Source organism: Argentina silus, assembly GCF_951799395.1.
Source record: "Argentina silus genome assembly, chromosome: 6".
In the NCBI taxonomy this organism is placed as follows: domain Eukaryota; kingdom Metazoa; phylum Chordata; class Actinopteri; order Argentiniformes; family Argentinidae; genus Argentina; species Argentina silus.
In genome coordinates, this window is record NC_139660.1 from 8,171,269 (window position 1) to 8,196,772 (window position 25,504).

At 41.6% G+C, this 25,504-nt stretch overlaps 1 protein-coding gene across 2 annotated transcripts; it reads left to right on the forward strand.

The window, feature by feature from the left end:
- The first annotated feature begins 1 nt into the window (after nt 1).
- On the forward strand, nt 2-25,503 carry nme7 (NME/NM23 family member 7). Of its 2 annotated transcripts, none has more exons than XM_083672223.1 (12): nt 2-184; nt 2,143-2,244; nt 2,946-3,112; nt 3,804-3,914; nt 6,206-6,256; nt 6,515-6,722; nt 6,880-6,985; nt 10,964-11,028; nt 12,028-12,096; nt 13,582-13,683; nt 24,611-24,718; nt 25,411-25,503. In XM_083672223.1, the coding sequence occupies exons 1-12, from the start codon at nt 182-184 to the stop codon at nt 25,441-25,443; spliced, it is 1,125 nt and encodes a 374-aa protein (XP_083528349.1). In that variant the 5' UTR covers nt 2-181; the 3' UTR covers nt 25,444-25,503. The 2 variants fall into 2 exon arrangements, with proteins under 2 accessions (XP_083528349.1, XP_083528350.1); XM_083672224.1 differs by lacking the exon at nt 2-184 and adding an exon at nt 644-780.
- The last annotated feature ends 1 nt before the right edge of the window (nt 25,504 follows it).

Consider the following 25,504-nt stretch of genomic DNA (forward strand, 5'->3'; position numbering starts at 1 on the left):
CTATAATTCGTAGGATATCTCCTCCATTTATATGAATAATTGTTTTAATAATTCTAAGACACTTAAATAATTATTGTAATATTGTATACGTGCGCCTGTTGCTATGGTGATATACAAAGCCAACTAACCGAAATCGAGTAACGATAGCGAAGGCCAGGAATCACTATCGGGGATCTTCAGTATGGTAGTATTTTTTGCTTATGATTTCATAGATATTATGTCCATAATGAAATACAAGTTTGCACTATGTCGGCTGCGTTTAACTGTACGAATGACTAGCTACATTCGATAGCTTAGCTTGTCGGGGCTCGCAAGCTAGCTGTTAGCTAGCTAATTAGCTTGACCAAAAGTCATGATCTGGGATGTATTGTAGAAACCGGGCGTGAACATGGAAGATGCTGTCTTTGTTAGATTGTTGCGGTTGTCACCTGAAGCTTATTTACCAACGTTAGCATGTAGCCAGGTTATGGTCACTGACAGTTAATAAGACCGACAGATGGCGCAATTTCGCCATGTAATACAGACACACCCAAGCCAATGCAACAAGAGTTATCGTATTTAAAAATACAGTCATAGTAACTATTCCTAACACTGTCAGACGTTCATCTTGGATTACTGTATTTGCAGGTATTCGAGGTGGGATGATGCCTGTGCTGTGCTTTGTTTAGTATTTTGCCCAACAATGTATCTACTGTACTGACGTATATAATTGTGTCTTCCATGATCATTTGGAATGGCTGGTCTCTCATCCATGACATGTACAACTAAAAGGATTCAGCAGTAAGTATGGCAATTTGAAGGAAACTGTCACTGATGTTTCCTTCCTATGACCTGATATAGCCTAAGTAGTTGCGATAACTAGCTAATGGATAGTTCAAATGACAAATGAAAATGGCTGAAACCACACACTCAGAATCATTATTGAACTTACTTTATTATGCACAGTTTTACACCACTGACAGAGAGATGCACTCTGTATGATTCTGTTAGGCCACTTTTGCCTGTAGCCTAGTTTATGTGAGCCATTTCTGAGTGAGAAATATTGATCTGCTTCAGTTTTGTTCAGGCAGCATGAAATGTTTCCAATGATAGCACAGGGGGACAGCAGGTGTCTGAGAAACTATGGCAGATATTTTGCTTCCCAGAATTGGTTGAAATGAAAGCCCCCTGTTTGAGATCACATGGATCCAGTTTTCAGAATTTAAGCTAGTCTAGCTAGCACAGCTGTTAGTTTTGAGACAGAGATCCTATTTGTAGAGCACACACCCTACAGAACCCCATCAACTTTGTAAAATTGGATTCACAGTGTTGTCAGTAACCTTGATCTCCAGACCTTTCCTTGTGGAGTCTGGCATTGTGAGACGATAATATCAGTTGCCCCAATACGCTATACCTGTGTAGTAACTCTGTGTAATTACTGTAACAACATTAGCTGTAGACATTATCTATATGGTTTATGCTGTTACATAGGACTAATACATTAGTAATTACATTGTAATGGAGTTGAGTGGTTTGTTATTACACAAGTGGAATAAGGACTTGTACATAATCATCATAACCCCATATAGCCGATCATGCGATTGCCCTATTTGTTGTACTAGGGTAAATAGGCTACAGTGTTACTACACAGGTTTAGAGGCAAACTAATTTTACCTAACATCCAATAAAGTAGCTTGACAAATACATATACCAGTAGATATCTAGGGCCACACATTTTCAATATGTTGCAGAGCTGTTACTCACTGGCAATGTAAGCCCAGTGATAAGTACTGTAGGTCTAGTTGTCAGAGTGTAAACTCTGCTCCTCTGTGCACTGGCACTTGATTCTAGGCCTACCTCACTTCTGTAAGCCATTCACCACTTTCAGCATGATATGAAAGCGCAGCATGGCCCTAAACTTCCTTTTCAGTTATGTCAAATGTCATATCTCAATAGCAACTGCCTCAATTGACAGTAGCTGACGTTACCTTCTCTCACTTGTTAGGCTAGTAGAATACAGCAACCTAGTGATGACCTTGGTTACACTATTATCTACCCTAAATTATGTATGGAATGATACCTTGAAAGATGGAAGACAGAATCAGATCCGGGACATTCCTGTGCTTCCCACTTTAGAGCTTACTGTATCCCTGTTATCCTCAGGAGGACCGTTTCGCCTTTCTGGCTGAATGGTATGACCCAAGTGCTGCTCTCCTGCGTCGCTACCAGCTGCTGTTCTACCCCAAAGATGGCTCTGTGGAAATGGTAAGCATTGGAAAGTCACATGGGTGTAAAATGTTAACTTGTGTATATGGTTAAATTGTGTTGAGAGGTTGCCTGACTCCAAATCTGTATGGGGCATGCTTAAGCCAACTCCTCCTATGTATACCTGTGGTTGTCACCAATAACTAGTCATAGGAGTTGGCTAATGAATGCACACTATGCACTATGTGCATCACATCATCAGATGGGAGAGAATACAAATGTTATAATAAAATCAATAATGTAATCAGACCCCACCATTTCTGCTCTGGACATTAAAAGCAGGTCTATGACTGATGGCTGTTGATTTACCCTAGAATAGTAAAGTAGGCTATTATCCAAAGTGTTTTTTACATCTGTGGTCTAGTACTGTGGGGGTACAGTTATTTTCATGTCATATAGGCCTATATATGAAATCTCTCTGAAGTTGTTGCCACAATATCTGTGTTACAAAGTGCATGTTAGTTTAATGATTAACTATCTATCTTATTTAGAAGATATCGCCCATTTTGAGACATTCTGCTGAGAAAACCTGTGAAAATCTTGTGGCCTCATAATGGCTAGAATTGATGGAACTCTCATATCATGCTTCTCTGAATGAAACATGACATCATAATCTGTTCCTCAGAAATCACAAAATGCGTTGGTCTTATGCTAATATGTTATTTAGAATTGCTAGAAATGTGAATGTTGTTTCCATGCAGTTTGATGTGAAAAACCAGCGCATCTTTTTGAGAAGGACCAAATACGATGATCTTCATCCAGAGGACTTGTTTGTTGGGAATCGTGTGAATGTGTTCTCCCGCCAGCTCAATCTGATTGGATACGGGGACCAGTATACAGGAAACAAGCTTGGCAGCAAAAAGGAGAGGTACGTATAATACTGTGTTGGTCCTAAGTTCATAAGGAAAACAAGCTTGAAAAAACGTTCCGTTTACACGCTCTCCATCTGCTCCTGATATATTGACAGACCACACTCTGGTTTGACCTCAGGGCAGCAGTTCCCCTTCCTAATACTGTCATGCTGTAGGGAGCCAGCCAATGAGTAGCCTGATGTGCACTGTGCATTGTGCTGTGTAGTTTAGAATCAGATGCATTTACTTTGCTATCAACCTGCAATGCAAGTTATGCATTGCTCTATGATGTGTTTATTCCTCGATGTGTGTATTGTTTTCTTGGCCGTTAATGAAGTGCAAATGTTCCTGTGGCTGAATATTCATCATAGGACTGGGAGGTGGTTAGGTTTCCTCTGTGTTCATAGTCGTGTCTGATCTGGATGACTCACCAGCTTGAGCTCCACAGGACACTGTGATGAATACCAAACACCTCTCTCACACCTACTCCTCTCACACACACACACACACTCACACATTCCCCCTGTCTGTCTCTCACTTTCTGTCACACATTTCTTCTCTCGTCATAAATATGTTTTATCTTACAAGAAATTGTCATACAGGACAAGGTGTTCTCATCTTTTTTTAGTCTTTTTTGTAAATTAGGCTTCTGGGTCCACATGGTACAACATGTTCAAAGCATGTTTTTCTTTTACCCTGTTTTCCCAGAACTCTTGCTCTGATAAAGCCAGATGCAGTGACCAAGATGGGAGACATCCTTCAAATGATATATGATGCCAACCTGATTGTGACCAAAGCCAAAATGACTAAGCTGACATGGTAAGGTCAAAGAGATCAAAGTGTTATTACATCTCAGAGATGCAAGAAACCGCTCCACTATACTGTACATTACAATACGATGTCAATGATCTTATAATGAAGCTAGTGAACCATACAGCTTTCTTGTAGTTCAGTTGTCCTCTCAGGCATTCTCAGTTTCTGTAGTGAGTGAGACTGCAGTCAAACGAGAGATTAGATGGGGAAGTGGGAGAGGTGCCACAAGGTGGGTTGCTTAGTGCCAAAGCTCCTCCCATTCACATATGGGGTGTGGCTCTCTGTGTATCTCTCAGGAACATATGGGGCCGGTTTCAAAGGCAAAGCTTAAGCCTAGTCCTGGACTATATCACACTTTCAATGGCAAATTGCCACTGAGGATGCTTTTTAGTCTAGGACTAGGCTTAAGCCTTGTCTGTGAAACCGGCCCATGGTGTGCCAGGGGAAACACAGGGCAGTGGCGCTGTGTTATCTGCACAGAGGTCATGTCAGGAAGAATAACCTTAAGAAGTACTTTATGCCTTTTGTTGTCAGTGGTTGCATCCTGATTGACTATACTAGTCTTAAATGGTTAACAGTTAGATCGTCTATGTGCCTGTGAGTTAGAGTAGTTTGTCGCTGATGTTCTGTCATATGTTCTGTCTAATAGTGGGATTGTATTGTAATTTGCAGCAGGTTGTATCTTGTCTTGTGATGTCAAACATTAAGGCAGAGATGTGATGTGGACAACTAACTATGCCTATGTTATCCCATTTACTCCTCAGATCTTATTATTGAGCACATCATCTCATCAACAACAATGTAGTTGCAAAACAATGTAGTGATTTTAAAATCACCATTAGCCTATACAATGTATTTACACTATGTGAAGATATCAATCCACCGCCCTGTTTTGTATTGGAAATTAAATTGTTCTCTTAAAAATCTGAAGGACAGAAAGAAGGACGGGTTCTTGAGGCAGTCTTTTAAAAATAGATCAGATGGTGGCAGCACCAGTCCTTCCAATGTAATACATATGCACTCACACTCTCTTAGTGGCTTTGATGTGTGTTTGCACATCGCCCCCTGTTGAGACAAAAACTATGGATATTAATATAGAATCAAACAATCCATTTGATGAAAAATGATGAATTTTGGCTTGTCTAAGTAGCTAGGTATCGTTGAAATGAGGCTGCAGATGGTGTTGTCGGAGGTGTTGGGTGTATCAGAGTGGGGGACAGCCAGCTGGGGATTAAGATTACACCCCTTGTGTTTCATAATCAACCAAGCAAGCAATGATGAAAATGACGCATATGCTGGAGTCTATCAAGTGTTAGGGAGCAGTCGCGTTGTGTAGCCTCCAGTAGTATTTACAATTAGTCTCATTTGCTGACAGAGAATAATGAGCAGCCTTGACTCATTTAATCTATTTTCCAAGACAGAACATGTTTTTTAATAAAACATTTTAAAGGAGTGCTATTTTTCAATTTAATGACAGAGTAGGAAATGTAGAGAGGGAGACAGATAAGAGTGAGGGCAGGATAGAGTAGACCAAGCGGAGCCTGAACCCATGACCTTCAGGAGACAGTATATGCCTGCACTAATGTTGGGATCATTACCGCTAAGCCAGGACGTCACCACACAAGATTTGATCATACTTTCAAATTCTGTGTGATGAAGGGTATCAACATAGTCAAGCATTTGCATTTCTGGAAAATGAAAATCCTGATAATCTCTCCTTTTATTTTGTAATGGCTGACAGAAGGTATTCTAAATGCAAGTTGTTATGTTTACTGATGAGTTTCATCTGTTATCCGCCACCTGCTATTTTGCTGTTTTCACGACAGATGCATGGTCAGTAGTGTAAGTAGTCGTCATGACTCATATTTCCACTATGGGAATTTGTTATTACAAATGATAAAACATATGATAAAAAAAGGAATGATAGCCTATGTTGTAGGACAGGTTATTACATTTCTGTCATTCTGCAAATGATAAGGGAGGGAATGTGTCTGAATAAGGCAAGGTCACCTTTACCAGTCTGTCGCAGGCAGCTCATTGCTAGGCATCAACAAAATGGCTGTGCCTGTCACCTGTGACACAGGCACACTCACGTGATGTTTCTCTCAAAGTATTTTCCCTAGAGTGTGCAGAATAAGAACACATGGGAAGAAAGGGACGCAGCGGTGACATTTAATTGGAATGGAAACCCCTTCCCCTGTGATAACTTGGGTTAGTCCTGGTAGTCAGCAGTGTGTGTGAACCTCCGAGTTCATCTGATTACTCATTAACCGTATGTGTTTATGGGTCCCTTACAGGCGGGAGGCGGCAGATTTTTACACAGAACATCAGTCAAAGTCTTTCTTCAAGTGAGTCCTTCCTGTGTAAATGATTGACCTGTCAGAGTTGGAGCAAGGTTTCAAGGATACTCCAAGGGCCAACAACCGCCATCATTAGTCGTGTGCTCTCTGACATTGATTGCAGTGACATTGAAGTGACATTTGAAGCCAGGCCTACAGTATAACCTGTCCTTGGCAGGGAAATGTTTTAATGTCAGAAATAAATAAGACGTATTTTAAGTATAAGACGTATTTTGAACCCACACCTTTTCTGTCTCTATTTCCTAGTAACCTGGTGCAGTTTATGACTTCGGGCTCCGTGGTTGCCATGGAGCTCATGGGTGATGAGGCAATGTCTGTCTGGAGAAGGCTTCTCGGCCCCACAGACTCCAGCGTGGCGCGTAAAGAGGCACCACCAAGTGTCCGTGCCCAGTTTGGCACAGATGGTACCAGGAACGCAGGGCATGGGTCCGATTCACTGGCCTCAGCGGCACGAGTAAGGGTTCTATTTGAATAGATCACAGCAGATGCAGCAAAGCTTCTTTGCTGATTTGTTATACTCTATTTGTTATACATGTCCCATCAAGCGCCTTTTTGGCTTGTGTGGAATACTATGTACAATATGGTCACCTGTCAAAACTTATTTTATTTAGGAGGTGGAATTTTTCTTCCCATCCACAATGGGTCACGGCCCCTCCAATACAGCCAACTACACAGACTGCACATGCTGCGTCATCAAACCTCACGCTGTATCAGAAGGTAAGGAACTCTTTCTCTTGCAAAAGTGTTACAGTACCGTAACCTCTCAAAGTATGCCTTAGCCTCATCCTCATCCTCAGTAACCACTCAGTGAGTGTTAGACTGTAGGCCTATATACCATACTTACCTCAAATAATATATAGTGAGTTTGGTTTGGTTGCCCCTGTCCCCATAGATCCTCTTGGATTGTTGTTGTAAAAGACTTGCTGCTTGACTTGCTAAATCTCTTGCCCTTATATAGGCCTAACTGTTTTAACCCTTCCTTTCTAACCCTGCCATTGTTAGGCCTTACTTTGATGAGTCACGTACAAAGCCACTTCATATTGGATCTGACCTTCCTTTTGGATTTTTCCAAATCCCTGTCCTGATCCCTGTTCACGGAGCATGCCGCTGGAGCACTGACCTGTGGAATGTGAAATCCTCTGGATAGAGCTAGTGTAGACAGACATAGTAGTCTGACCAAGCTGTGGACTGACTAGGGAGAGACCTGGAGCTGGCATTAGATGACCTGTAGTCTGACTGAGAGTAGACCTGGACTAGCTGGCCTTGCTGCAGACTGAAGAGAGACCTGGAGTAGATGGTGCACTAAAGTGTTGCCCAATCTTGACCTAGTAGATCTGCACTTTACTAAGCTGTTAAATCATCATATGCCGCTGGTTCACTTTGTTGTCTGCTTTAATTTTGGCTTTTAAGTTGTGTAGTGTCTGTCGGCTGACTGTGGTGTTGTTTTCTCTGCGGTTGACTTTTAGAAGAGTACAAACCTGGTCTGTGCTCTGTGTTGGCTGCTCATGAAGGTTTCTGATATCTCTACATTGATAGTGGAAGGCTTTGTTGTCATTTATTGGTGCACCAGTGTGAGTCACTGAGAGCGCTCTCTCTCTCTCCCTCCCCCTCTCTCTCTCTCTCTCTCTCTCTCTCCCTCTCTCTCTTTCTCTCTCTCTCTCTCTCTCCCTCCCCCTCTCTCTCTCTCTCTCTCCCTCCCTCTCTCTCTCTCTCTCTCTCTCTCCCTCCCTCTCTCTCTCTCTCTCTCTCTCCCTCTCTCTCTCTCTCTCTCTCTCTCTCTCCCTCCCTCTCTCTCTCTCTCCCTCTCTCTCTCTCTCTCTCTCTCTCTCCCTCTCTCTCTCTTCCTTCTCTTCGCTCTCTTGCTCTCTCTCTCTTTCTCTCTCACACACACACACACCCACACCCACACTCATACATGTATTCACTCCCATTGCAACACCTTCCTATATAGATCAAGCAGCAAGCTACCTAAATAAATAAAGCCTGGCAGCCTTTAATTCCTAGAGGATTGGACCCCAGATGGCATTTTGTTTGGAGGTGTGGAGCCTGGTGGGCTTAAAGCAAAAGCCAGTAACAAAGATCCTGTGAAAGGGAGTGGCAATACGGAAGTAATTAAAGAGATTAAGCAGCAGCAGTCATCCCGGTAATGCTGTTGGTAGTAATGTGACCATGGTCCCTTGTATTTTCCAACTGTTTCAAGGTTATGTAATCCTCGTCATAGCATTGCTCCCAGGAATCAAACAAGCCTACCCAAGTTTTCCTCCTTCTCAGTGGTGTGTTACTGTTAAACGCTTTCAGGAAATCATTGTGCCATGCCATCGTAGTACATTACAAGTTGTGACCTGACTTGTAGGTGTTACAACAGAAGAACAGAAATCATGTTATTGTCATTCAAATAAGTATGCTATTGTATGATGTGTGTCATGATTACTAGGATTAGGCTAGTATGTTCTCTCAGGGATCTAGGAGGTTAGTTTGTTTGGAACCGCATGGCAGAAACATTGCAGTGCTCTGGTTGGAAGTGATGGGAGCGAGCGAGGGGCCTCCTTCCAGCAGTTTGTTGTCATTAGCTCTAGGTTGTAGTGAAGATACTTATCATGACAGATTACTCAAATTACAGTGTCTCTAATATGCCTGATATAAATGAGATGAATCAGCAGCATATATTTAAATCACTGTGTCGTGCAGCTTTTATCATTGTTTTCTTTACGCAGGTGACATAAGCTTTTTGGTATGTTGACATGTTTTGAAAATGAGATATTCCAGAGAGAGAGACAGTGACTTGTTGAGGTGATATGCAGGAAGGAACTTAAAACAATTGCACTGTGATAGATGGCAGACCGAGGTACATTTGTTCTTTAACTTACTGTGTCCTCCTCACCCCACCAGTGCTTTGGCCAAAGTCCACATGATGACTCTCACACCACACCTTCATGTAGGTCTGAGCCAGCAGTTGTAGTCCTGTCTGACGAGCTCCATCAATGGAACACTACACAAAACTGCAAATTAGTTCAAAGATCTCTGCCAACTGTAGCGCAATGTTTGCTTTGATTTGGCCGAAGGGCCAATCGTGTTGGAGACTAGCTTCATCTGTCTAGAGCGCACAGCCAATAGCAGAGTGGTCGTGACTTAAATTGCGCTCAGTCATGACTGGAATAGAGAAACATCTGTTGCTAGGCACCCAGACCAGGATCTCCTAGCAACAGTGCCAGCTGCAGTTGGGAGATGATGTGACTGTGTTTGTGCTAGGCAGGCAGGCAGGCAGGCGGTGCTGCTTAGGGAGTAACAGATAACCCAAGCGTGACCAAAGAGCTATCCAGTGTACTGGGGCTAGAGTTGAGACAGAATGGGCATGTGCAAAGCAATTGCTATTTATTACAGACTCAGCAAGTATGTTTTGTTACAAATGTTACATACTCACACCCCAACCCTGATTTACATGTCTAAATCATATAGAAATTCACATGCTATCATGATAGCACATGCTATCGATGGATATCAGAGTCCTAGGACAGACTGAATCCAGATTTGCTCATATAGCCATTCAACGTTTCGGTGCTCAGATTAAGAAACTGCAGATTATGTTGTGCAATAATGATTTCTCAAAATATTGTAATTTAGGGGAAGAAAAAAAGTAGGCCTTATTCTGAGGTTGTAGTAGCCTATTTCAAGGTTTGTTGAGTGTCGCTGTTATCCAGTTTTGTGTATCTGTAACAGAGCTTGAGTTTAACCTTGACTCTTTGTACAGGGACATAGTCTCCTCTCTTCGTACAGTCATTTGTAAGGTAATCTCATTGTACTTTGTCCAAAAGGAACAGTACAGGTTGGGAGTGCTACAATACAATGGTGACACAGATCAAAGTCTCTATGATGACAGTATTCAATCAAAAAAAAAAAAAGGGTTTAGGATTAGGCCTAGGGTTAGGCCTAAATGAAATGATAACTGTCTTCGTAAAGCAATGAGATGTTCTCATTTTGAAATGCAATTTCTCACTTTGAATATAGTTTTAACAGTATAGTTTTAATAGTAGTGAACAGGTAGGCCTATACATAATAGACAGTGGACAAAAGGGCTGTCAGTTGTGTAGGATAGAATACAACAGAAAATACTTACTGTAAATACACATTCATTTTGCATACACAAACTCTAGAGTATAGGCCTTCTACTACTACCATACTGTAATTAAGCTTGAAGCATTGTCAAGAGTCTCGAGATCCTGCGAGTCCATAATTGTCGTGGTCCCTTTTGGGCTCTCAGATGTCCAGCCCTAGTGTCCTCTATTCTCTCCTTTGTGACACATAATTAGCCTCATGGGTTTGACAAGCATCACGTTCATTATGCAGAATGAATGGGTGATGAGGTAGACTCAGAATAGGGCTGGGTTCTCCTGGGGTGGGGGAGGGGAGGGGAGTGGAGGAGGGGACTGGGCTGTCTGCCTGTTTCAGTCTTCGCAGGCATGCATGATTAATTTAGTGGCCTGTGAATGGTAAGGGTACCTACCCTGACATTAGTTCATAGTCTTACACATGCTCTCCCAGACAGACCTGAAAGCATCCAGGCTCACGGAAATGGCCGATGAGGAATTAGTGCTAATTTCAGCAGCTACCTTTGATGATGCTTGGAAACATGCAAGATGGGCGTGATATTTCCGAGAAGAGTGTGTTGTGTCATAAACCACATCTCTGTGTCCACAGCTTTGACGGGAAACATCCTCAAATCCATATCATCAGCAGGATTTGAAATCTCCGCCCTGCAGATGGTAAGAGCTTCATATCACCCCATTGTCTCTCTATAGATTTGAATGCTCTATATTTTAGTTTATTAATGTGTGGTAGACATCCGTGTCAATATAAACCTGTTTAGATAATGTATTGTAGCGGGAATGGTCCTTTCCCCATCCCTCTCACCCACCTGTCCTATGTACCGTTACCCATGTGATCTGAGGGCATTGTGTACTGTTTTTCTGTGATGTAAACTGACCCTCTGATCGATTGCACCATAGCTGCTGAGATTAGGCCTTTCAGCTCTGGCTGAGTCTGCGATCCCTGATGGAAGGGGAGTGGCTCTGGCCTGGACATCCATTAATTTGACCACGTTGGAAGTGATGCACATCGTTGGCCTTGGGGTGCAGTGAATCAATTAGCCTGGGTTTAGTCACTGCAATCACACACTTATTGGAGCTCAGACAGAAGCTCTGTGTGTTACAAAAAGGACCAAATGGACGGTGGGATTCCAAATTGTATTGACTGCCACTGTACATTGGCAATGTGCTGATCTTGAGTCTCATACAGTACTGTAACATCATTGCTCTAAAGATGTTAGCATGTGATGTTGCATGTTGATTATGTATGCATGTATTAAAGACACCCAAGGCTAGGTGCTGACTAATGGAACATAACTCAGAACTGAATGAAAATCAGTCGCACACCCATCTTTTATTGCGGTAAATCTTCCTCAGGCTGTCATTTCTGCATGAGTTCTGGAGATTTAGATTTGAGTGCCCCTTAGAAAAACACAGACATAATGTCTGTGTCCTCTGCTAATGAAAGGTCGTTTCCTCTCCAGTGGAACCAAACAATCATTTCCACATTTCCACACCACATTCGCAAAGAGGGTCTCTCAGTGACATATTTTCATGTTTATTTTCAACTGGAATCAAGTCAATGATTTCAGCCAGTTTGTTATTTGTTTTGTTTGCATTTATTTGAGTGACAGGTGACAGTTACTGATTCTACTGGTTTGAATTCTCTTCACACAGTTCAATATGGACCGGGCCAATGCTGAGGAGTTCTATGAAGTTTACAAAGGGGTTGTAACAGAGTACCCTGTAAGTATTACATTGTTTGACATACTTACTGTACCAACATAATGTTAATGAATAATCCTACACTGAACTAAGTCAGAAAATGAGCAAATCATTTTTACCAGAGCCATATACAGAGATAAATGTGGCTCTAGAGTAGTTGTAGTCTACTATTTTATTTTACACACAGGTACAAGAAACGCCTGCTTGACCAAACATTTGTCCTTGTGTAAGGACTTTTCTCACTCTCAAGCCTTTTCTCATGTTTTCACCCCTGGGTGTCAGTAGCCAGAGGTTGTCAGGATAGAAGACTTTGTCAGTTGCCATGCAAACCAACACATCACCATTTAGATAGCTCTTTTCCTAGAAGTAGACGATTGGAGCACACCACTGCCCAATGCCTGACCTTAGGCACTGCCTTGTAATGGTGACTGGTTCACAAGGATACGCCTGATGTCATCAGCATGGTTCCCCCTGCAGCACGACAGTAGCAGGTCTCTCATGGGAATATGAGCAATCTCTCCATCACACGGCTCCTAGTGAGATTATCCTTTTCTCTTGGCAGAGAGCTTTCTCAGACATTCAAGTTAATGCACACATGACTGAACACGATTTCACAGATGTGTGCTTGTTTTAGAACACATTAAAACTGAGGAGTCTGTCCGTGAGAGCCTACGTGAGAGCCGTCGTTTGATTCAGTAAACAGGCAGAACAGAGCAGGGCGGTCTGGGGAAGCCGTACTACTACTAAATCTGCAGTCAGCCAGGCTGTCTTGTTGCCATGGTTTCTCCTCAGCTCCTACCTGTGCCTCGTAGCTCAACGGGAAATATTCAGCAGGAATGACCTCCATCAAGTCATCCTTAAAGATGTACTATGTATGGTTTGATATGATTAATTGTTTTATTATTACTATTTTACTTATATTAGATCAAGGTTATTCAGGATACTTTGGTCATTAGAGAGCTTAGATGTGTGCTATAAAAACATTATTACTTGAAAAGATAGTAGAAATGGTCCCCATTCCTAGTGCAGTTCCTTATGTTCTGCATCTGTTGGTTATATTTCAACAGTGTTGGGGTTAATCTGATACATTACAGCACAACCAGTACAGTGCATTTTATCGCAGTGTACTGTGCCGTTGAACAATTTGGCATAAATTATCGTGACTTGAGCGTCATGGCAGTTTGTCCCTGTGTCTCCGACGTGTTCTTCCTAACCAACTGTAACATCCTGTCTGTAATGCCCTAAAACATATTCTGCTGCAGTGTCAAGAACATGTCACCCAAACTGTTGTAAACAAACATCAAATAAAAAATAATCTCAGTGGAAGTAATTAAGCAATCCACTCAATGTATAATTCACTTTCATTCATTTATCTGGGTCACAGAGCTGCATGATGTGTGTTTCCATTGTCTTCTCAAACACACAATAAGCCCTTCACTTGCTACCTACGGCCTAGTATTGATAATAATGTGAATAAGCTTTAATTGAAATATTTTTTCCCTGAAGAGTATGGTGGCTGAGCTTTGTTCTGGACCCTGCATGGTCTTGGAGATCCGTGGTACAGACGCATCAAAGACCTTCCGAGAGTTCTGTGGGCCAGTCGACCCTGTGAGTTATTGATCCTATCCTTGAGATGTTCTGGTACATTTAGTTTGCTCAACAGGTGAAACATGGCATGGTATTTTGCAATACTAACCATTTATTCACACTTTATTATGGATGAGGCTAAAGCATGCTTCTGTGTACTTTTTATATTCACTATGGTGTAGTTCCTAAAGTATTTCCAACAATGTTTACATGCGGCATTTTCATTATACTTTGTTTACAATACATTATCTCTAGTCCTTGGTTACCTCAGTTGTGCTGAGGGCAGCAGAGCAGAGAAAGGGCTGGTTGTACAGCCTACAATGTCTATGTGGCCTATTCCTCAAGATAACAATGAAGCCAAGACCTTGGAAAAGGGTTTGTTGCCCTCACAAATGGTACTTAAGGGCTCTGATAATAGAATGGACTTTGCTACATTATGATCAATTTCTCTTGCTCTCATTAGTTGCTGCTGAGTAAATGGGTATTGTTTTAAAAGGGGATTTAGACTGCACAGGTGTCTGTGTGGATTGGACTGTGTTTAGTTCATGTTGAGCTTTTTTATTACCATTAGGACCATTCCCACTGCAATCCATTATCTAAACAGGTTTACTTTGATGCACATTCGACCACACATTAATAAACTATAGAGCAGCCAAATTAAAAGAGAGACAGTGGGGAGCTGTGCTCTTATAAAGCTCTTACAGTCTGCAGAGCTGAGTTCTCAAATAAATTATACATCTCATTATTTTAAATGTTCTGAGGATCTTCAGTTCTTTTCACAGGTTCCTCAGTACTTTCTGAGACCTGCATAGGACACATTAACCCAGCCCTTCCATTTGGAAATAGATTTAATTCAGAACGGTCACTCTATTCTGATTGAAGTGTTTACATGAGGGTGTTTCATTCAGATTATTTGTTTATTCAGACTATGAACAAAATATTAGGCTGCATGTTAACAGAGTATGGTAAGACTACACCGCCTGAGTAGAGTAAGGCAGAGGCCTGTAGAGTTTGGCACGGTCTTATGCTTGCTTAAAAGGGGCAATCTGGGATTAGTACATACATTTTTTTACTTTTAAATTATTGATAGACTATAGGCCTACTGTTTTTAATTCTTGAATAATATATGCCTCATGAGCTTAGTTCAACTGTTGTACTCCATCAGAACCCCAAATATAACCTTGCTTTACTGTGTGTAAACAAAGTCATTGTAAACAAAGGCTGTATAGCTTCACAACATGGTTAAAACTATTATTTTGATCTCATGGATGGTCAGTTCTAGGTCCATCTATGAATTTGAGAGTTATTACATTTGTTACTTGGTTAAGATATTAATTGAATCAGTGATTCATCAAATATTTATGGGCGTGTAATCGTAAATGTTCAATGGTAAGAGCACTCCATCCATTTCAGGGCTAATTGCATTATCAGCCCCTGACACTTTCCTTTCAGATGCAAACTAGCCTACATTTACATCTGTCTTGTGTGACCTCTATCTAAGGTCAAACTGGTTCTGCTTGATCGGGACGATCAATAGATGTAGACTACTAGAGCACACAGACCTCCTCTGAATAACACCGCCCTCCCCTGCCCTGAAACACCATCAATGTAGGAGAGGAGCGTTGTTTCTACAAAATGGCACCACTACACTGTTTGTCCCTCAGGCTATGAGAGCTTGTCCCATACCCTGCTGCACAGACAGTCTATAAACTGGGAGACAAGACGTATTACTCATTTCTGAACCACTTGGTAAAGGGTTGTCTGTAATTGCAGAAGGTATTTCATTATTAATAAAAATGTATCATTTTATTCTTAAAATACAGGTTTATGCATCCAAAGATTGGACATTATTCATTATTATATCACACCAGCACAAGCAAAGGTTCACTGGATATCAGCCTAAAATGCCCAGATATACCAGATATAGCTGATTCATGATGATTTTCCTTTTTCTCACGTTCTCTCGCTTTCACTGCGACGCCCTTCCCCTCTTGTGTGTAGGTAATTAACAGCATCTGATGATAACGTGTGTGTGTGTGTGTGTGTGTGTGTGTGTGTGTGTGTGTGTGTGTGTGTGTGTGTGTGTGCGCGCGCAAGAGTGTGAGTGAGTGCCTGCCTGCCTGCCTGGATGCTGTGGAATCAGTGCTGCAGGGCTGTGCCTGTTCGTGATGTGAAATCTAATGATACAGTATGACGCTGGCTGTGCCGCCAATCACTCCTCGGTTACCATTATAACGAGGTACAACAGATCTGTATACTATTACCCTGCAGATCCAACCAGCCATTAATGGCTACTTTATAAATACTACTGATCACTACAATACTTTGGCCTCAGTTTTTGCACATAACCTTTGTTTAAAAATGAATGACCTGCCATATTGTGTGGCAGTTAAGTATAAGTGGAGTTTTAGTCCCCCTAGCCAGGCAGTTCACAGGGCAGGAGGAGATTCAAGTGTTAATGTTTGCCAAGTCACTTGACACTCAACAACACAGCTCAATGATTGGCTCATGCTGTTCAAATAATGTATATTGTGCAATCTATTTTACAATGCCTTGGTTAAAGTGGCACCGTGAGCGCCATTTTGAGTTATCTTATGCACCATCAACAATCATGTATTGTTTTCAAATAGGTTCAGTGGAGTAGTTGGTCGTTCTTCATTGATGTGTTGGGTATTGATCAACTCATTTGTTTGCAGTGATGAGCTCATAGCAGTAGATCACATATGCACAGGCACATCATATAGTCTAGGTTTCTCTGAAATGGATTTTACGACTACAGTTATCCAGTTAATGAAAGAGAGAAGATGTTGTTCATTGCTCAAGTGGATTAGGTTTGAGAATAACTTGTTTGCAATGGGAACGACTATCCTCTGTAATACTAGGTAGTTTAGTGCTTTATGAGAGACTGTGAGGGGGTCTTGCCATTTTGGCTCCATCAGTGTTGACTGATAGGCCGCTGCCTTGCAGGTGTGTTTACCTTTCATTTCAGCACCAAGCTCCACAATCCCCTTTCAGCCCGTAAACACACTGATCTTGGAGTATTACTTCGTCCTGTGTCTCCTATTATTTTTTCATTTATTCCACATCAACCCAGGCTACTGTATTCATTTGAGAAAATGGAACCATCCATGAGCATGGTTGTTGTAAAACTTGAAAACATGGAACCTATTCAATACATTATTTTAGCTTCAGTCCAGCACTACCCGGTTAGTGAGGTAAATGGTGGCCTGGGCTGTGATAAAAGGAATCAAGGACTAGCTGAATAGCTGTGGTGTCTTTGGAGGCATTGCTGTCATAGGACTACGCTCTGACTGATAAGGTTAGTTTCAGCCATGTCTCATGCAACAAGATCCCTTAATCAATTTGATAAAGTGAACCTAAAGTCAAGGAGAAAGGATTGTTCTTTTAGTCATTCTTGATAATGGTCTGTCTCTCGTAGTCTCAATGACCTTCCATCTAATGGTGTTTTTCAGTTAAATGTATCGTCTGTCTCAGATCATTATTATCCCCACGCTTAAATGAGGAGGTACTGACGTCATGCTGTGTTGTCACCGCATGATCTCATAAACTAATCCATATATTGGCTTTCAGAGAAATTAAGCCACTCAGAAATATACATTAGGAGATGTGGAAATGGCCTCTTAATAGAGGTGATCTCAGACTGCAGTCATGGATGAAAATGGAGGTCACAGTGAGGGCCTGAGGAAGGGCGTTGTCGCGCAGACAAGAAAATCATGTGCCAGTTGAAGCTGTTGTTGATGCTACCAGTAAGACACTTGTCTTGATGTGACACGTTAATGCCAATCGTATCAAATGCCAAAGAACAGTTTGTTCTCTTAATCAAATCAAATCAAATCAAATCAAATGTGAAGACATCCCAGAACTTCTTATCAGGCTGGCAGGCTTGTTCTACAAGACAAGCAAGACAACAGTCTAATGTGATGTCCAGTATCTCAACTCGTCTCTCTGGAACAGCGCCAGATATCTTTAACTACAGAGCTTTGAGGAAAAGGGCTTTGGCGGAGTTAATGGTTTAGGGCAGAGATCACTAAATGGCGGACTTCGGACTGGATCTGGACCGAGTGACGGTTCTATCCATAAATTATTGAGAAATGAATAATAATATTACCAGCGCGGCTATAGACCTTTGGCGCAGCTTGTCCAGCTTACGTACATACATCATACGGTCATAGCGCTTCATGCTACTCAGCCAATCAAAGCGATTGTTTACAGTGCGTTGAAAGAGAGGCTGGTCATTGTGGAAAGGGCTCGCTAGAGAGAAAGAGAGAGGATCGAAAGCAAGGGCTAGCAAGAGGAGAGATGACAGCATGGGGTGCTCAAAGATAAGAAAAGTAGACTCCGAAAATCAAGCTTTCAAGGATGAATGGACAGAGCAATGTCTTCATTCTTCCCGCTGCGAGTAGTAAACCTCGCTCATAAAAATCATAAAAAGTGATCATAAAAAGTGGCAATGTGAAGCTCCACTATGAAACAAAGCACAGGTCTTTTGAGCAGCCTACTGAACATATTACTGAAGGTCAGAGGTGAGGGCACGGAAAATAAACTAACTCAGATCCCAGTATGATCGGTCCACCAGAATACTCTCACATTCATTAACGGCCCAGCAACGTGCAAACGAATGTTCACTAAAAGTAGCATGGATTTTGGGTCAACATAAAAAGCCATTTACTGACATGGTGGTTGTTAAAGAGTGCATGAATGCTGTCGCTGAAATATTACTTGAGGGTAAACAAAAAGATGAGTTGTGTGAGAAAATCAAGCAAGTCCCAATATCTGCTCAAACCATATCAAAAAAGACTGAAATATTAACAGAGGATGTACTGGCGCAGCTTGATGCAGCTATTCAGAGTGCACTGTGCATATCCTTAGCTGTTGATGAATCTACAGATATAACTGATAATACCCAGCTTTTGGTGTATGTTAGATTTTACCACAAAGAGAAGAAAGAACTTTGTGAGGACCTGTTAGGTGTAACACCACTTGAGACACATACAAGAGGAGAGGACATATACGAGACCATAGAGGAGATGCTGAGATGGAGGGGGATAGATCTGAAACAAGTGCTCTCAATCACCACAGATGGAGCCCCTGCCATGGTAGGAAGAGAGAATGAGGAGCTGTGGCACGGATGAAAGAGGACAACCCTGATCTCATAGCTTACCACTGTATCATCCATCAGTCTGTTCTGTGCGCCAATCTGTCAGAAGAGTTTGCTGAAGTAATGAATACAATGATGAAACTCATCAACTTCCTCAGAGCATCCTCATCCCATCAACATCGTCTGCTGAGAGAATTCTTGAAAGAAGTTAATGCAAATGCCGACGACTTACCACTGCACAACAATGTAAGATGGCTCAGCAAAGGCAGGGTGTTGGAACGCTTTTGGTCCATTCGTAAAGAAATGGCAGCTTTTTTAACGCAGCTCAAGAGTTTTTAGTACAGCTCGAGTCTTTTTTTGCAAGATGAGAGCAAAATGGATATTGTTACTTTTTTGGTAGACATCACATCACACCTTAATGAACTAAAATTAAAGCTACAGGGCAAGAAGAACTCTGTTCGTGATTTGATGACAGCTGTCGGCTCCGTCCAGAGGAAACTGGAAGTGTTCAAGGAAGATCTTCAAGAAGACTGTGAACACTTCCCAAATGTGCAGGAACAGATTCAGAGAGAGAGAGATGTTTCTCCTCATGTTGACTTCATAGACAAGCTGATTGGAAACTTCAGAAAACCCTTTGACAGCTTCAACCTGGGACAGCAGCTCCTCCTGCTCATTCAGAATCCATTCCTCATCACAGATGTCAGAGGATTTTCAAAGGAGGTGACACATACCTTCATGTGGGCACATGCTGGATCTCTCCAGATGGAACTGATTGATCTGCAAGCAAATGTTGCACTAAGATAGGATTTTGGGGTAACTGACCCTGCCACTTTCTGGCTACAGACTGTGTCTGAGACTGTTTCCCCTGGTCTAACCAAACTAGCACTGTACACCTTGACCATGTTTGGCTCCACGTATAGCTGTGAGACAGCTTTCTCCACTATGAACATCATAAAAAGTAAGTACCATTCTAGATTCACCAATGAGCACCTACATATGTGCATGAGAATGGCACTGACTCCATTCCAGCCAAGATTCAAGTTACTGGCAGAGCAAGCAAGAGCCCATTTCTCTCACTAAAGATATGTGAGATGGAGAAGTGGGAGAGAGTGGGAAAGATGGACATTAAACCTGTGTTATAATTTTCATAATTGTTCAAAAATCAAAGCACTTTGTTTAAAAAAATAGACACTTTTTAAGTTATTTTTTGTGTTAAAATGTGTGATACAGTTGGCCTACTTTTATTAATGATTAGGTTGCTCATTTATTTTACTTAATGTTTAATGTGTCTGTAGTGAAAATGTGCAATAAATATTGTTGAAATTTTATTGAAATGTAGTACTTTGTTAGCTATACATACATACATACATACAATAGCTACATATACCCCTGAATCATAGCGCAAGTTAGATATTTGAATGGTTCGGGCCTTTGCTGGGCGGAAATTTTAGTCACTGGGCCTCTTTGAATTCTAATTGGGTACCTCTGGTTTAGGGTAATGTGTTTCGGTTGACAATAGGTTATTGATTAAATACTTTACCATTAAAGACTGATCCATAAATACCATAGAGTGTGACGCTTGACATCATATGACAACAAATCTGTAGGACTGAACAGGTGGACTGATGGACTCTGAACTAACTTACCATGCAAGAGCTGACTTGTAGATCATGAGGATGATACATTTCAGTGCATTGGCGTGGCATAAGAAAGCAGAGACCTCTGTACCTTATTACAGCAGACACTATTGGATATTGTGTGTAACTTGATTTTAAACAGCTTGTCACCAGGCTACCAGTGCACCCACCTCCTCCCTTAGAACGACCCTGCGTGGCGTTCATGCAGTCACGAGATCCGCTCTGTCTTGTGATGCACCCTGATACAAGAGCAAGCAGAAACAACAGGTCTCTGTTAGCCACAGCCACCCAGCACTCCCCTATCTCTCTCTCTCCCTCTGTCTGTCTCTCTCTCTCTCTCTCTCTCTCTGTCTGCCAAACACATGTCTGCCAAACTGTATATAATCAATATGTAGTGATGTAGATCTCTACTTTGGCCTCACCCAGTAGATCTTGTGTACTAGAGATGCCTGTACCATTTTAGCTGGCTGGCACTGGCTCATTGAAACCTCTTCCTGATACTTGAGACGGAGATAGGCCTTCCCTGCAGCCTATTCCAAATGAGCTGGAGTCATTGATGTATTTCCCCTTAATGTATTGTAGTCTTTTGTCTACCCATGATGAGGCTTGAAGTTCCTGTAATGACAGTTGTAACTGGGTTTAGTGCCATCTAATACGTGTAACATACTGCAATCCTTTTACCATTACAAATGTTTTATAGACAGCTAATTTGTCAATGACTTACAAAAGAAATCTGAGCAGGACATAATTATGTTTAACATGATTTACCCTGCTGGAATAAATTATATTTATTGATGGACTGTTGTTAAATACAGGTCTGGATTTGGAACCCCAACCAGGTATACAGTGCCTTCGGAAAATATTCTGACCCCTTCACTTTTTCCATATGTTGTTGTGTTATAGACTCAATTTATCATGGATTAAATTAAAGGAATTTGCCATTAATCCACACACAATACCCCAGAATGAAGCGAAAACAGGTTTTTAGAAATGTCAGTACATTTATTAAAATTGAAATACAGAAATACCTCATGTACATACGTATTCAGACACTTTGCTACGACAGTCTTAAAATTAGCTAAAATGCAAAAATGTCATCAACAAATCACTCAATAAATTGAATTCAGTCCATCTTAATGCAAGGATAATAGTTCATGTAATTTTGGAATTAATATCTTTGTTTTTATAGGGTCTCTAGGCACTGTATGTTGCTGTCTCCTGGCTCTGTAACACAAACCTGAAAGAGAGGACCAGAATGACTTGTGGCGGTAACCATGGTAGTGAGCTCTTAGGAGATTTCCCTCATGCCCCAGAGCTTTGATCTTTGCTTAATTAGAAGCCTCTTACATCAGGACATCCATGGAACAGGGCCCTGCCAGGATTAATCACTCCAACACTGCTGAAACATTTTCAGCATTGATTCGTTCTTGTAGAGTGTTATCTTGTAGAGTGTGATGATATATCAGCCCTTTTTTTTTTTTGTAAACACAGATGGAGGAGGTGCCACGAGTTGACGGGTTATTTGTCCCTGTCCGGGTAGCTAGTGTGATGTCAGTGTGTCGTCATCAGTATTGACGTTTTGTGAACATTGGTAGGGGGCAGGGCTTTAGAATGAGTTTTGAGCCTGATGATAGTCAGGAAACAGACAGGCCTAACAAAAAGCAATGATCAAGTGTTCAATCTAAATTCACAAATGGCATTGACTCCACAGTTCTTTCTGCATCCATCACTTTACCTCGAATCTCCCAAAAGCACTTTGGAACAATACAATAGGAAATGTTCACAAGTACCCAAATACATATAACCTAGGTCTACCCCAGACAAGTGTTGTAAACAGTGCTCCTTAAAAGAGCACCAGAAGATAACAGCTTGGCTGGGTAGGAGCTCCAGAGGGGTGGATTCATCAACAACTTGTCCAGGCCGATTACTCACAACAAAAGTTGACTGTCCTTGTGTGAACATCAGTTTTAGTGCTCCGTGGGGCTCATTAAAATGAAATTAAGCTCTCAGGCTGCAGGTAGCTTGTGGGTAACTAATGCAATTACAGAGAGCCGACTTTGGCCGGGAATTCTTTCAACGCTGAGCAAATCTCCCCCTAATTTCCCTCTCGCTCTCCTCGGCTCAGGCTACATACAATGAGGAGTGGAGTGTGTAAACAGCAGGTTCCAGCCTCGTCAAGGTCACAGCACTGACTAGCTGGTTACACACAGTGTGTGTTTAGCTTCCTCCTCAGACATACAACCAGACCTCAAGTACTGGTTATTGTTATGTGTTTTTTTAAAGATGCTTAACATGAAGGCAGACTGTGATAGGAAAAGGCGTTTTATGGGGGCTTTGTGTTAAACTGACCACAAATAGTAGGCATCAGGAGAATATTTTTTGGTGTTACTCTCTCAATATCAGCTTAATTTGATTGTGTGGTAAGAATACGCAGCCAATTCAACTTGAGATGTTATTTTCCCCTTGGTTTGTGTGTTGGTGGAATGAGAGGCTGTGAGAGCAGTTATGACCTTGAAAGACTGGTTCCTATGGATGGATCGTAAACCATTTTGAACATAAAGGGAGTGGGGAGTGGTTTCTCTGTGTTACCAAGACAACATTGTGTGTCTCTATCAGCTCAGAGAGAACCAAAGTCATAGTGCTGTTTGAATGATGTGAACTTCTAGAGTCTTTGTGTGTTGTTTTTGTTATTTTTATACAATGAACAAACACCACCTTGAGATGAGTTAAGAAATAGAGAAAACATTGGAGTTGTACTTGCCTTGAAACGTCTCCCCAATGTTTGGACTGGTATGGTGATAAAGATTTAAATGTCGTATACCCCCTTATGTCACAGATAACAGTAATTGTCCTCAACAAAATAGTATTCACTCACTTGAGTATTTCCCAGAAAGATGTGTGGTCCCATTGTTAATGTATGGGATTACCAGTCTCAAAGACATAAGACATAGCATACCTGTGTGTGGGCTTCCTTGGTAAACAGAGACTGTTGGGTGTTAGGCACTATACTGTATGTGTGTGTCTGTGTTTGAACATGTATGAGTGATGGTGATATAGATGTAATAGTTGATGCTTGCTGTTCCCCCTCTCTTTCTCTCTCTCTACTGCTTATTTACATATAACCCCTCCCCCTGCAGCAGGGCCTGGGGGAGGATCACATTTACTAGCAGCAAAGAGATTAGCAGAGGACAGGGAAGCCAGTCTGTGTCCTTGGGACATTTCATCACGTTTCCTTTTGGATCACTAAGCAGAGGTGTGAGTGAAATGGTCATGGGAGCAGGATATCGTCACGACCTGAAATTTGGGCTTTAAACTTCCAACGGGCGCTTGGAGAATTGGATATACTGTCATTCCAGTCACATTATAGTTATAATGGGCTAATATAGGCCAATAGTAGGATGAAAAAGAAAATATCCTGTACTAACAATATTGTGAGGCAATACTTTTAAGGACAAGAATGATTCCGATGAATACTTTGATGTCGATATACCCTCCCCTAATGGTGTTTTCTATGCTACATTCTTTGTACTAGTCAAATGTCTGACTGTAGAGAAGTGCGCCATTTTTGCTGCATCTCTCCCTTAGCATTGTGTTTTGCAGTTTCACTGCATGACCACATGCCTAGAATGCTGAGTGGTTAGTGTGCCAGCCATCACTGTCTACACATGTTACATGATAATAACCAAACCATGCCATCGATTTCCCTCCAAACAAGAAACATGTAGAGGAATTGTTATCATTGATTATGTTTTTTGGGGGTTCTTTTAATCAAGGCATTTTGCTCATTGATTGACTAATTGCTTGATGTGTTTTTCCACCTGATAGGATGACAGATTAGGCTACACTTGATTTTAAATTGTACCTGTACCTAACAGGTTGTTACAGAGTAATTAGATAATGACATGGTATAGAGTTAAGTGGTTTGTGTTATACCATTCAACTCCATTACTATGCAGTAATAAAGCTATAGCCAATACTTGGGTAATGAGAGTTAGTACTGCACATGGGGCAATCTAATCTAACAGTGTGACCAGATGATTGGTAGATGTTAGGTAGAATGTTGGCACCTGAGGAACTACACTCTGAAAGGTATATAGATTGACCTTATGTTTGGCAATGACAAATCGTTTATTGGAAATGTTTGCTAGATTAAGTATCCATGATTTCAATGTTTTTTACATTCACTTCACAGGAGATTGCGCGACACCTTCGCCCCACCACGTTACGAGCTCTCTTTGGCAAAAACAAAGTGCAGAATGCTGTCCACTGTACAGACCTCCCCGAAGATGGCATTTTGGAGGTAGGCAGCATTTAATTCACCCATACACACATTTGTATATCAAAGCAGTTTTTAACACCCACTCATTGATTGCCATTCATAGTGCTTTGTCAAAACTCTGCCTCACGTGAAGCCTGGGACAAAGTGTCACCTCAGTGCAGAGCTCTGTAGTAAAGCAACAGTCTCATGACTCAGGTCTGTGGGCCGGAGCAGCCACAGATCCCACTGTTTTTGAGGAGGAAAAGAATGGCAGAGCAATTTGAAACAAAACCATTGTTTTGTTGGGAGTGGGTCTGACCCATTGGACGTCATTGTCCAGGCGAGCTCCTGATCTGTCGAGTGCCGTGGACAAATGTCCCCTTGTTAATCATTAGCCTGTGACTGGCTGAGCTGCTACATTCCGGGACCCAGACCACTGTGGCCATGCGTGGCCCTTTGTACTGGAAACTCACACACTACACTGCCATACCTTCATCTCATGGCCACCCGATTACATCTGCAACAGACAAGCTGTTAGCCTTCCTGACACCTTGTCATGATGTAGAGCTACTACTGCTTCTTAATGCTCAACCGAAGAAATTAATATACAAAAAGATGATAACACCTTGTTAAAATGAGGATGTTGCCTTTCCCTCAGTTCCAGTATTAGCTACAGTATACTGTATCTCATTTCTTAGTTTGTTGTGTATAATTCTTCATTTTCCTGTTTGCAGGTGCAGTATTTCTTCAAGATTTTGGATGGATGAATTTATTTTCAGAAAACAAATAGTACTGTAGTATGTATTTGAATAAAAGACTTGACCACAG